The 12373-nt window shown below is 42.0% G+C and overlaps 1 protein-coding gene across 3 annotated transcripts in view; it reads right to left on the bottom strand.

Moving 5' to 3' along the window:
• The window catches only part of IL12RB2 (interleukin 12 receptor subunit beta 2), a 33884-nt gene that overhangs the window by 3652 nt on the left and 17859 nt on the right, over positions 1-12373 (bottom strand). For 2 of the 3 annotated variants that reach the window (XM_059727923.1, XM_059727924.1), the window contains 6 exons: positions 8338-8557; positions 6242-6445; positions 5275-5376; positions 5032-5202; positions 2180-2317; positions 741-828 (listed from right to left, as the gene is read on the bottom strand). In XM_059727923.1, the coding sequence (XP_059583906.1) occupies positions 741-828; positions 2180-2317; positions 5032-5202; positions 5275-5376; positions 6242-6445; positions 8338-8557 (923 nt within the window). The remainder of the gene's footprint in view (positions 1-740; positions 829-2179; positions 2318-5031; positions 5203-5274; positions 5377-6241; positions 6446-8337; positions 8558-12373) is intronic. The other variant, XM_019489117.2, reaches the window with a different exon arrangement.

Here is a 12373-nt window from a genome sequence, read left to right as displayed (position 1 = left end):
TTCACCAGATGTTATCTGTCCATCTACTGTACTTTCAGGACAACAGCAGTCATGGTGTCTTGCTATTCATTACAGCCCATGAATTCCCCACAAGGCAACAGCAATAAGAAGTCCCTTATTCAGTCTTGTATTGATCAAGACTTTGAACATTTCCCTCAGCTATGGCTCTTGCCATAACCAACTACATCTGTTTACAGCAAAACCTGACCATTGCAGAAACCTCTATGCTGAGGTAACCTTGAAGAGAGCCCAGAAGTCAATCTACAAAGCAAATGCTTATCTTCCCAGGAGAGCAGCTGAACAATCACATTCACAGAACTGTACTCTGCACCACATGCCAGTGATCTTCAAAGTCCAAAAAACAACTGCACTTGGGCCTAAGCACTGGATTATGTCCAGGCTTTTCACTCGCTGTACACTATTAATCCCTACTGAAAGCTTTTTTAGGGCTGACTAAATTGACAAACTGGGTTAGCTTTTCATCATTACGCATAGATAAGTATAGAAGTATTGCTTTAAAGCTTGTAGGTGAAATAAATTTAAAAGGTATGTGATCTATAGAAATGCCTGTCCCACCAAACCTGTATTTACTACCAGTTAATACTGTCAGAGCTCTTTTATTTTAGTAAGTTAAATGACAAGAATCCTTGTTAACTTTGCATAGACTAAAATCAGGTCTATGGATTGAAAACACAGCATGAACTTTTCCATCCTGTTTTAGAAAAAAAAAAATCACTTACGCTTTGTTAATACATGGCACAGAGCACATGCAGATGGAGATGACAATGAAGATACAAACGGACAAAATAAAAGTCCATTCTGAAGCACCTGTAAAGACAATGAGCGCATTTTGATAACTAGCGTAAACACAAATTTTCAATATGCTAGCTTGAATGTATGTCTGGTCATGTTATGTAACTGATGTTGGACTCTGGCTCAGAAAGTAAAGCGCTGAGTTCATTTAAAGACAAGGATTTGCAAGGACTTATAAAACTCAGGAAAAAAATACTTTGAAGGGGTGAGGGAAAAAGATATTGTTATTTATGTGCTATCCTCTGACCTTTTTCTCAGGCTACTGAAGAGGTTGGTGTAGAGCAGATAAACAGCAGCTAAGCGATGTCTGCTCAACTATCGGAACCTGAACAGCTCAGGATTTTTGCATAAATTCTTTTTTGGAGGCAGAAAATGCAGTTTCTACAAAATCTAATTTTATCCAGTAAAGGAATGATACTTTAGCTAACATTTTTCAATTTTCTATCTGTGAACTGAAGCAAAAACATCCATTAGTCAAACTGAAGGGCAATGTTTCTTTTCAGGTCGATTCATTAGTCTGTGTCTGCCTGAGTTGCCAGAAGGCCCCCAGTCTGTGTGGACCAGGCTTTCCTCTTGCACCACAACTCATGCTGCCCCCCCTGCCCCCAATCCCTCCAACCACAAGTTGCAGTACCTCGCAGGAGCCACATAACCACAGTGCATCACGGAAGATGTGACCAATCTTAATGAAGTGTTGTGACTTGTCGAGTAATTTTGTGTGTCAGCGTTCTGCTTTCTGAAAAATGTTGATCCTTCAACTTTTTGTTTCCATTTGGGATGAAAACATGCCTCAAACTCATGGAATATCCCATGGGATGAGGATTTTAGTTTTTTTTGTGGATGTGTATGCATGCACTCTCACATATGTGAGAGATTTCTGACCATAAGAAACAACTGAAATATTTGAGAATTGCAGGAATTCAGGGATAACACCACCTTGTTCTCACTGGAGTTACTGAAGTAAATGACGTTTCCCATTGTCAGTGCCTTTGGGTCCTACTGTATAACTAGCTTAAATACACAGGTGGTACTTTGAAGCCAGTGGGACTATTTGCACTGAATTCTGTGCCAAAACTGCTATTCATGTAATGGGGGCTAAACCCCACTTGCTTACTCACAGAAGAGTTGTACTGCTCTCAAATTGCTATTTTTTATGTACAATAGATGTCTTGGTGGGAGGACAGGAGTTTGAAGAAAAAGGAATAAATGGAAAACTTTAATACCTACCTTTCCAACTGGTTATGTTATAAGGAATAAGAGGGGTGTGGGCAATCCAAATCGGAAAGGGAAATCTGTGGGGGTAGGGTAAGGTCTCTTTCCTTTGATTCCTCACACAAAAATATCTTAAATTGAGGCAATTCCTTACTTTCCAGGTAAACCGGTTGTTCGTTTCCTTTAGGACCTTCTCCAGCCAGTGTTGAAGCTGTCATCCACAAGGTATAGTCCACACCTTGTTGTAAATTTTTGATATAAAATGAATTTCTGGAACTCTCTTGGCGAATGCCTGGGGGAAGGGAAGAGAGAGATGAGAAATCACCCAGAGAATCTAGCGTGTTGGTTGTGCTTGCTTCCTCGCTTCCTCCCACCCTTTGGGATCTGCCTCGCTGTCCGAGTTCTGGCTTCCGCTCCTCCCGTGCCCTACAGAGTGAAAAGCTTTTCCTCCACCAAGTGTTCTTCCTCCTCTGAATCTCTGTTCAACTTCCCAACACAAATGTCTCCCCTGGCCCATTGTTCCATGTACCCTATTTGCCTAAGTTGGACTGCCAACTACTTTAGGCGGAGACGTTTTCCATGTCTGCTAGGCACCATGTATCCAAAAGGGGCTCTGTAAATATAACCTGCCTAGCATTTGCTGCCCTATTTAAATTGGCATAGTTGCTAAATCTTGAAGGGGACCCTAAGTCTAGGTGAACAGTATTAGCAGCTGAGGTGCTTTCACTACACGTGGCCCAGAGCCTGAAGAAACTCTCAGTGGAGGGATCCCACTGAGCCTGGTGATGTCCATGAAGCACCACATGTCACGGTGGTCTATTCATGCTAAGCTTTTAAAAGGACTGGGACCCAGGAACATCAATGCAGTGCTGAGCAGGTCCTTTCGTCTCCTCCCCAAGGGTTTATTTTTTTATTTTTTTATTTTTTTGCAGTAAGAACAGCAGAGAGAGAAAAGCTTCTGCAGTACAAATAGGTTCAGCCACAGGAATAGGAGCCCGGTTATAATTGCTCACTGAGCGGAAACTTTCTTCCTAGCTATTCGCATCTTATGCTCCAGAATCTCAAGTTTTATTTTTAATAATCTCATTCAAATTCAAATTTGCCTTAGGATAGCAAAATTACGCTTCACGCTGTGAACAGAGGCACACATCAAGGAAGATATTAGGATTCCTCTTTTTTAATTTTTAAGACTGTCACTAAACTAGACACTTCTCCATCACCCTAGGGAGGTAGAGGACCAGCAATATCCTAATTTTACAAATGGTAAACTCAGTGATTTGTTTCCTCACAGCAAGTCTTCGAGTTTGGGTCAACCAGGTGCACTGAAAAAAAAAATTACTCAATGGACAAAGAACCTTTGAGAAAAAGGACAACACCTTGAAATGAAAACCAAACCTCTTTTTGAAGAAAAAACTGCCTTGGGGGGCAACTGAGTTTGTTCCATCTTTGCTTCTTTCCAATATATAAAAAAGTCCTGATATCTATATGCTGCAAGAAGGCCTGGAGCATATAGGCCTGAAGTATATGTTTGGGTCAGGGTTTTTGTGTGTGGAGAGGCTGGGTGTTAGGGGGTGGGTTCTCCTTTCTTCCTGCTCCACAAATAAGTCTCCCATGTTTGGCTGACAGACTTGGTGGACAAGTCCATAAACATGGTGTGGAAGCATTCTAGCATCAGGGCCTCAATTAGGGTTCATTGCCTTACTTTTTCTAATGTCCTAAACCTAAGTTTTCTGGGTCTCTAAGTAGTCTTCCTAAGAACATAAGACCTGAATTTATTTACTTTTTTTTAAAAAGGAACCTCACCTTTATAGGTACTTAAGAAGGACAAGGCTTTTTCCCTTTCCTCTCTGCAGGTTGCCTTTATGGCATTGTGGAGCATGGGACATACTAGTCTGCAACTGGCTGCCATCTCCCAGATCGGTCAGCCACAGGCGCTGTCAATAAGGAGCTTGGGAAAAAAAAAAAGGATTTAGGGCTTAACTTGAACCACCCACCATGCATTAGCCTACATGGCGGGTCCATCTGATGGGCTGGGGGGGAGGCTGTGTGCACACTGGTAATAAATACTGGGCTACAGCAGATAACAGCTGCTTTTCATTATTGCTTCTATATGAAAACAAGGATGCTCAGATGAGAAGAAGGGTCCTAAAAGACCTTGTGTTATAAAATAGAAAATGTCCTTGTAGCTGGGACCTTTTGTGCTACGGTGCAAATCTGCGTGAGGAGTACTGAGGTAAGTTCTTCATTATCTTTCATGATAATAATGAATCCCTGGGATACAAAAGACTCAATGTTACGTTGGGTGTAATGAGACCTATGCTATCTTCTTGTCTGAAGATGACTGAGCGTAGCATGGGGACTGGATGCTTTCCTTCTCTAGATGTTGCTGGTGAGGAAAAATCACCGTAGACTTGGATATTTGTTAGGTGACAGTGTGAAAGGAATATTTGGATGTGCAAAACTCTGGCACTACGGTACCCAGGTACTCATAGTGAGGAAAAGCTTGCATACTGTTTTACCGTTTGTTGTTTGTTTTCTGGTTTAGGAGCTATAATGAATGACTGGTACAATAAGAATGTGTGGGAAGTGTGTATGCACAAATGCACTCCCCATCTGGTAAACTCTTCACTGGTGTGGGTGTACATCCTATAGTTTCTCAGAAAGCCTGTTATCTAACTTAATCTACTACTTAAAGAGACCACAACAGGCACTGTTTAAGCAAATAGCTGCATGCTGGCAAGGTGACATACCTAAATGCCGGTGCAAGTGAGAATTTTAAAGTAGCTTAAAAACCTGGTATTCCTGTTGCCTCTCCAGGTCTTTTAAGCAGAGCCCAGACCAGAACCTTGAATATGAACCTTGGCCCAATTATTGAGGAAGGTCAGCTCAAGATCAGCTCCTCTACAGCTTTCCAAATTCACTTTGCAAGTCTTAAGCATAGGACTCCTACTGTGACACTCTACATGAGAACAAAGCTACTACTATGCCTTTTCACCAGATACGTACTGTAGATCTTAGGGACCACATCTGCGTTTTTGTTCCGCAAGTATATGTTGTAACTGGCGATGCAGCCCATTTGCTGATGGTCGGGGATTTCATCCCATGAAACCCGAGCGCCGTCTGCCTCTGCTGTTGCGTAAACCTGGGGTCCAGCTGCTGGTGCTGCAAAAAACAAGACTGTCTTTTTTTAAAGTCAAATGGTCAAGCTAGTTTAAACATAATACTTCAAATGGTATTACCATAGTTTACCTTCCTGTCTTGAGTATCCCCTGGTTGAAGCCACTTGTCCAGCTCTATTGTTATAAAGTGCAAATACATTGATGTGATAGCACGCACGATGCTTTATGTTCTCTGAAAGAAGAGAGTAACACTGGATATGTAATCAAAATATCATCCACTTAGTAAATTACACTGGGGTTGAGATTCTATTTTATTCTTCAAATGGAGCAAAAAGCTGCTGATAACCTCAGCCTCTTGTCTGGCAGTCTTGAACGGTGTGTGTGAGAAATGTATCCATGCGCAGGCTAGAACACAAGCTATTCTGGAATGTGAACACCTGTTTGCGGACTGGATACCGCTCTGGCTGCCACTGGTGAATGAAAGCTTGAAGAAAATCTCTTCGCACAATTTAGTTATAGGGAAGCAGAAGAGAAGCAAGCAGTGTAAAGCAGCTTGTAAGTTTAATATACATGCTGCATAGGGTTGCTGTGGCTTGTGGGATGCTAGTAACTTGCTTTTCTCTGGTGGAGAACAAGATAGTGAGGTCCTTGTGAAGCCAGTTGGGAGCAAGCTGATGTGCAATAGTAGTAGCACAGCCAATTTAGCTTGTTATTCATTATTATTTTAATATCTAGATAGTTCTTCAGTATGCTCTGCACTGATCCTTTGGGACTTGCTGGGATGAATAATTAACCATTGCTTGACTCAGGAAGGTAATGGAGTTGTATGCTTTGTTGCAGAGTTCAGGGGTTTGTCCAGCACTCATCTTATTTCACATGGAAAGGATGACTATTCACAGTCCATTTAAACAAAAATAAAAATCTACTTATCAGTTACAAACATTCAGGAATCACTGACAATATAGCCATGCAGAACTTGACTTAGGGAAGGGTGATCAATGAATATGTTTAAAAATTCTTCGAAACAACTTCACTCCGTGGGAGCGTTTCTAAATGGAATGATATTAAATAACGTTCTACTTCTAAATTACAGTTACCTGAAATGACTGTAGACAAGTCAGATGCCAGAAGCTTTATCCAGTTTAGATGGTGTCTGGAGCTGGTATTTCTATGTCTTCTTCTTACCCATTCCACTACGTATCCATTGATGAATGATGAAGGATTACTGGGAGGCTCCCAAGTGACAAAGATGCTGTTGTTCCCCTTTGATGTAGCAAAGACGCTCCGAGGAGGAGGTAAATCTTAAGGGAGCAGGTGGGGGGGAGGGGGAAGATCATAACAAACATGTTGTTATGCTTCTTTAACCTCTTATAAGTGGTAGATACTACTTATTTCTCACAATCTGTTGTATTTTGGATTGACAGATTTGACATAGTGCATCTTAATTGTAGCTGCTGCCTTTCTGCAGCTTAATGCTCTGCAATGTACACATGTAATAAAAGCAGACCTTTTCAGAGTCATGGCTTATTGACAGACTAAATCTACTGAAACTAGTAAAAGGGCTGGAATGTTAAAATTTCCTACTGCTAATTAAATACAGGCTTCAGGGAAAAATTAACAGGACCATTAAAATGGACTTAAAAAAAAGTGGATGCTGCAGGAAGCAACTGGGATGAAGTTGTACCCTTAGCTCTTATGCACACTTGCCTTGGAGTGCAGCTCAATTGGTTGTTCTCCCTATTAGGCACTCATAGGTCATCTAATATCTAGAAGCAGGAGCCATCTGGCACCAGTAACCCTCTCAGAAGAATGGGTGCAACAGCTTAAACAGCACCTGTTCTCGACACATCCACTGCCAGGTCTCACCTGCAGTTGGAGCAATAAACCAAACTACTGTATAAGGCAAAAGGGGATTTAAAGGAATGATATGTGAGAGACAAAATAACGGTGCAAAATCCTACCCCTCATCCTTTTCCCAAACCCACAGGCTTATGTTGCATCATGAGATGGCAGTCAAAGTATTCAGAGCTTAACACATCTATACCCACCCCTGAGTTGCTGTTAATGCTGCTTGCACTCAGGGGCCGCCTGGCTCTCATTACCAGGCAAGAGTCACAAGTGCACGTGCTTCACACAAGGGTGAAACCCTTGCCTTCAGGTTCAGCCTGTGTCCCTTTTCCCTGTAGAAGGGGAAACTGATACCAAAGGTGGATCATCAAGTTTCTGCCTACCTGAGGATGAGCATTGGACATAATCTGACTATAAGACAATGGTAGCTGAATTGCATACATAAAGTAGCTCTTTTACCCACAAAATAGCCATGTAGCAATAGTGCCTACACACATTTCTATTTAGACAGTGAACAGGGTCTATGCTAGTGATCTAAGCAGGTAGATCAGGCTGCCTTTGTGGGAGGTACCTGGAGGATGTTAATGCATAACAAAATAAGCAACATGTGGAGGACATGCAGAGTTCATTACTACCACAGACATGGACAAGCACTAAGAGGGATCCTATTTACATTGCAAATGAGCACTGACACTTCTGTACCAGAAAGCAATCTGTGCTAGTCTAGATTGCTGTCATCCCTTAATCATGGCTAATTGAGTTCATTTACTAAAAACTGTTACAAGGTCACAAGTGCTTATAGGAAATCCCGCTACTAATTGGTTACGAACATTATTACAAATTAAGAATTGTTTAAGACTGATCAAAACTAATCTTAATTAGTACAAAGTAAAAGGATAGCTTTTTATAAGTCTTGTGCTGCAGAAGCATTTGTCTCGGCATACAGAACGTCACTCCTTTGCCCAAGATGGAGACGATGGCCTTAAATGTATGCTATTTTTGTAGTACTACAGGCTGCAAAGGAACCATCTGTTCTCTCTCCCACCTTGGAAGGGATAATGTGCAAGCAGAGGACTACGGGATGCTGGGGGCCCAGGGGCCCCTCTGTAGTGCCACATGTCAGAATACAGACATTGCATATGGTGCTACAAGACACCCTGCTACAAAGAAGTTCCTCTCTCCTGTGTAAAGAGGAATATTTGTGGTAAATCTGCCATTTTTTGTTGTTACAAAGTGGCTGCATGTGTTGGTCTTTAGTGCAGGAAGGGTGTTCTTAGCACTAAGAATGTAATGTGCGCACCTACCCAATATCACTTCTATCGATTCAAGCAGCAAAGGTGTTTACCTAAAACATTCAGATGAGTACTAATGGATGTAGGAGGAGAGGTTCCTTTCGAATTATGAGCACAGACCGTTATGTTATAGTTCATCATGGGGATAACCTTAGCATAGTGAGTTTGCGTGGTAGTGTTCACTTCTGCTGCTTTAGGACTTCTGTGGCTTTCCTCTTGAAAGGTCACACTATAATGCAGGATCTTTCCTCTTGCTTTTGATTCATTTAAAGCCTACAATGAAAAACAAATTGTAACTTACCCTCAGGAAAATAGCAGGGGGATCAGAAAAATGAAGCGGGGGGAAGGGGGGTAGAGATCTACAAAAGCTTTTTGGAGCACATTTCAGGGCTCTGTTCACTTGAAGTTAATTGGCTGAAGTGCACTGAGCATTCCCCAGCCAGAGGCAAAAATCTAGCAGCCCGGGGGAGGGGGTTGCAAAAGGGGCAGAATTGGGAGAGGAGACAGCTTGTGTGTTGTCTCCGCCAACCCCTAGCACCCCAGTTTTCCCACCTGGAGGAGCAAACCCTACCCATCCCCAAGCTTTCTCCTCCCCCTGTGCTTTTTCTGACCCCTTCCCCAGGGCTGCTAGGCTTTTGGTGCCAGCTGGGGAATGCTTTCCCCAGCCTGCAGCATTTATCTTGTTGCAACGAAATGCCACAATATGGCTGCTTGCTGAGGAGTTTCCCAGCGAGCAGCCAAGTGGCCATACCATGGCATTTCATTGCAAATCACTTTTTTTTTTTTTCATGAAAGTCTCTTAATTCTGTGACCTTTCACAAAAATGTGAAATCACAATTTAAACCAGGCCCTATTTAGCAGGTCCTTTCATTTCTGCTCAGTTTAAAAAGAAAAGAAAATAGTCTAGCAGAGATGGGTACATGCTAGATGCAGATCTTGGTACAGTTTTGGTTTTTGTGTTTTGTTTTGTTTTTTCTTTCTAGGCGGGGCATGGGTTGGTCAGTCGGTCTGTCTTGCTTTTGTTATGAAAGTCTTACGAAATATTAGCAGTTCATTTAGGTGCTGGAAGCATCTATTATTGTTAGAGAAATGGCAAACACAACAATGAGATGCTGGCTGAAGTCCTATGGCATTCTTACAGGAAACTTATCTGGATGATTTAACAGGCCACTCTGGCCTTAAAAGTTATACTTCTATGCCAGGATACTCATTAAATCTCTGGCAGAGAAAATCCCAGTCATTTACTAATTGCAGAGCAATCTCTTTTTGTTCTGATGATTACCACTTCGCAATACTTTTAGGCCACCAATGCACAAAAACTAGTGGGGAGCTACTACATCTTTTGCAATGGCCATAGGGAACTTGGGGCAGTACAGACATTACACTTTTACCAGTGTAAGTGATCAGAAAGCAGTCTATACCCATAATAGAACAGAAATTTGGTGCACACAGACTGGTTTAAAATGGTGGAACCCAGTCTAAGATTTGCCCCTCCCCGACACCCACAGAAGGGCAAATGTGTGTTCTGATCTACACCACACTGCTCACAGAAAACCATGCTTCTTGGATCACTTACACCTTGGGTCTTTGAATGTCTGTACCTAGCCTTAACCTATAAAATTAGAATCATTCTATCTGTAGTTCAGGAATCTACAGGTTGGTTTAAAAATGCTACAGGAAAGTTGCTCCCTGTTCAATTTTATGGGATTTTCTTTAAGGGAAATATGACTGTCTTACTTCCCCTTCAATGTAGAGAGGGAGACAAAACTTTAAGTTTTTTCCTTTCTTTCTTTTTGTTGGATCTGTGGTAAAATATGACTTCTGTCCTCTGGTGGCTCTAGGAAGCAGTGTCAGCGTCCATAAAGATGTTTCCATTAGCTAACAACCCTGAGTTCAGCAATGCTACTTGGCTTTGTTTAAACCCCAGGGGGGAAAAAGCTGTTTAACTTTGTGTACATCTAAAATTTAATTCTAAGCTTGCTTCTGTGTAACTACGTTCTCTGCCACAGCTGAAGTCATGTCTGAGGCTGGAGTTTTCAAAGAAGCTCGAGGCAGTTGGTACCAAATCAAATAGGGCAAATGGAACTTGGGAATCCAGGTTCATCCCCGTTTGAAAATCCCATTGTAGCTTACTGAAAATGATGCTACCTTTTTTCCACACTGAAATGCAGCAAAGGATCTTTTCTTACATTCTCTTGCATTACATTTCTATTTCTGCTCTGCTCACAAATCTTGTTAGTATGTCTTAAATGTTGTTTTTCTGGAAATCTGAGTCTCTCTGACTCTTCCAGTAAATAACAACTAACATTGAGCTAGGCTCTAATTACAAGAGCAGCAACAAATATCAGTATGGTAACCAATGACAAAAAGCCATTGAACTGGAGATGCACTTAAGTGTTGCAACTGGAGGAGGAGTCAAGCTGACATATCTGGCATTGGAGTCATTTTTCCTACAATACAAGAGGACATGAATCGTCTCTGAGAAATGCAAAGGAAAATAATCACTGCTTATGTACAAAAAAGAACTTTTAATTGCCTGTGTCCTCTTACTGCAGTAACTAATGAACAGGTTTTTTGGCCTATATCAGTCCTGTAAGCACTAACTAGAATAGTGAAAGACACCTTTTTGGCAGTTGTGCCACAAACTAGCCGTTCCCTAAGTGCCACTTGAATCCTCTTCCTCTGCCTGATCTTCTGCGCTCCTTCCTGCGCTACTTGCCACCATGCTGCCTGTCCTCTGCTGTGTGCCACACAGAGGCTGCTTGTACCACTTCTGGCACCCCTATCTTTTTAGTTATTCTAGTTCAGGGGTGGCCAACCAAAGCTGTTAAATCCTTGGTCTTTTTTAATAAATAGGACTAATATGGTGAAAGATATTCCTGTACCACTAACAAGTTCTTCTAAGTGTGTACACATGGCAATTGGGCTACAGTTTCTCCACCAAGGTCTTTCTTCCAACCCCACGATATCCAAGGGTTCTTTCTGTGCAAGGCAAGGCCTGTTCGATAGGGCCTTAAATTCAGACAGTCTTCTGAAGGTAATCAAGAGTTATTACTTCCTGGAAATAATATACCAATACATGCCTTTCTTCCTGTCCAGGAAGGGTTCAGTCTTGCCTCTCACTTATTTGCTGTCTGAGGAACTGGAAACAACCTGAGATACCTGGAAGGCTGTCAAGAACAGTTGCTAGAACAAATGACCTTCAGGACTATGGTCTGTCACTTTAGGGTAACTTTGTTCAAATTGGCTACTTACTCAGGTAGTGCTTTGAACTTCCAAAACTTTCTTAAAATACGTAGTTTGAGGCTCTGAATCAACTCAGCCCTTACCCATTCCAATTATTTCAAGATGAGGTAATGCTTTTCTGAATAAGCAAGCTATTTATAGTAATAGCCGCCTTTGCTAGAAAATGACATGCATGCCGACTACTTTCGGTTCTTCTATAACAGGCTGTCACTTCCTACTTACTCTCTCTTCTCAAAAAAAAAAAAAAAGGCAGGTATTGTAGTTATAATCTCAGTGAGCCCCTATGGCACTAACTCTAATCCCTTGTCAGAAATGTGCTGCAAGCCAGCTCATCTGCTTCTAGAGACAATGCATTTTCACAATAGAAAAGGCCTGGGTATTTGAAGAAGCAGAAGTGCATTTTGTGTGACCTAGAAGTACCAGTTGCCATGTCCTCAGCTACTAAGTGCATACAAGACTACCCCCTTCCTTGGTGAGGGCCTGCACCCCCTTGAGCAGCATCCTTCCCAGCATCATGGTCTCAGCATTTTGTCCCCAAACAACAGTCCTCATGGCTCCAGGGGGTGTGTCTGTGATCTTTCCTAACTCTCTCTTGGTGTTGGGTGAACCAATCGCCCATGACCTCCATTCTTTAAGGGGTTGATTAAACTGCTGCTGAAAGTGAGATCTTAAGGAGGAAGCTTGTTCTTTTTGCCATCCTGCATAGCTGGGCACTGGCCCCTAAAGTGAGTTGGCTGGGCTCCAGCTCTGCCTTCCACAAACAGGGCCCATCCTCCTCCAAACGAATTTGTGGTTTGGGTGATCATCTCTGTTAATTTAAAAAAAAAAAAAAAGTAGAAGCAG

This window comes from Alligator mississippiensis, chromosome 5, assembly GCF_030867095.1.
Source record: "Alligator mississippiensis isolate rAllMis1 chromosome 5, rAllMis1, whole genome shotgun sequence".
Classification (NCBI taxonomy): domain Eukaryota; kingdom Metazoa; phylum Chordata; order Crocodylia; family Alligatoridae; genus Alligator; species Alligator mississippiensis.
The sequence above is the reverse complement of the archived record's forward strand: the minus strand, read 5'-3'. Positions and strand labels throughout refer to the sequence as shown.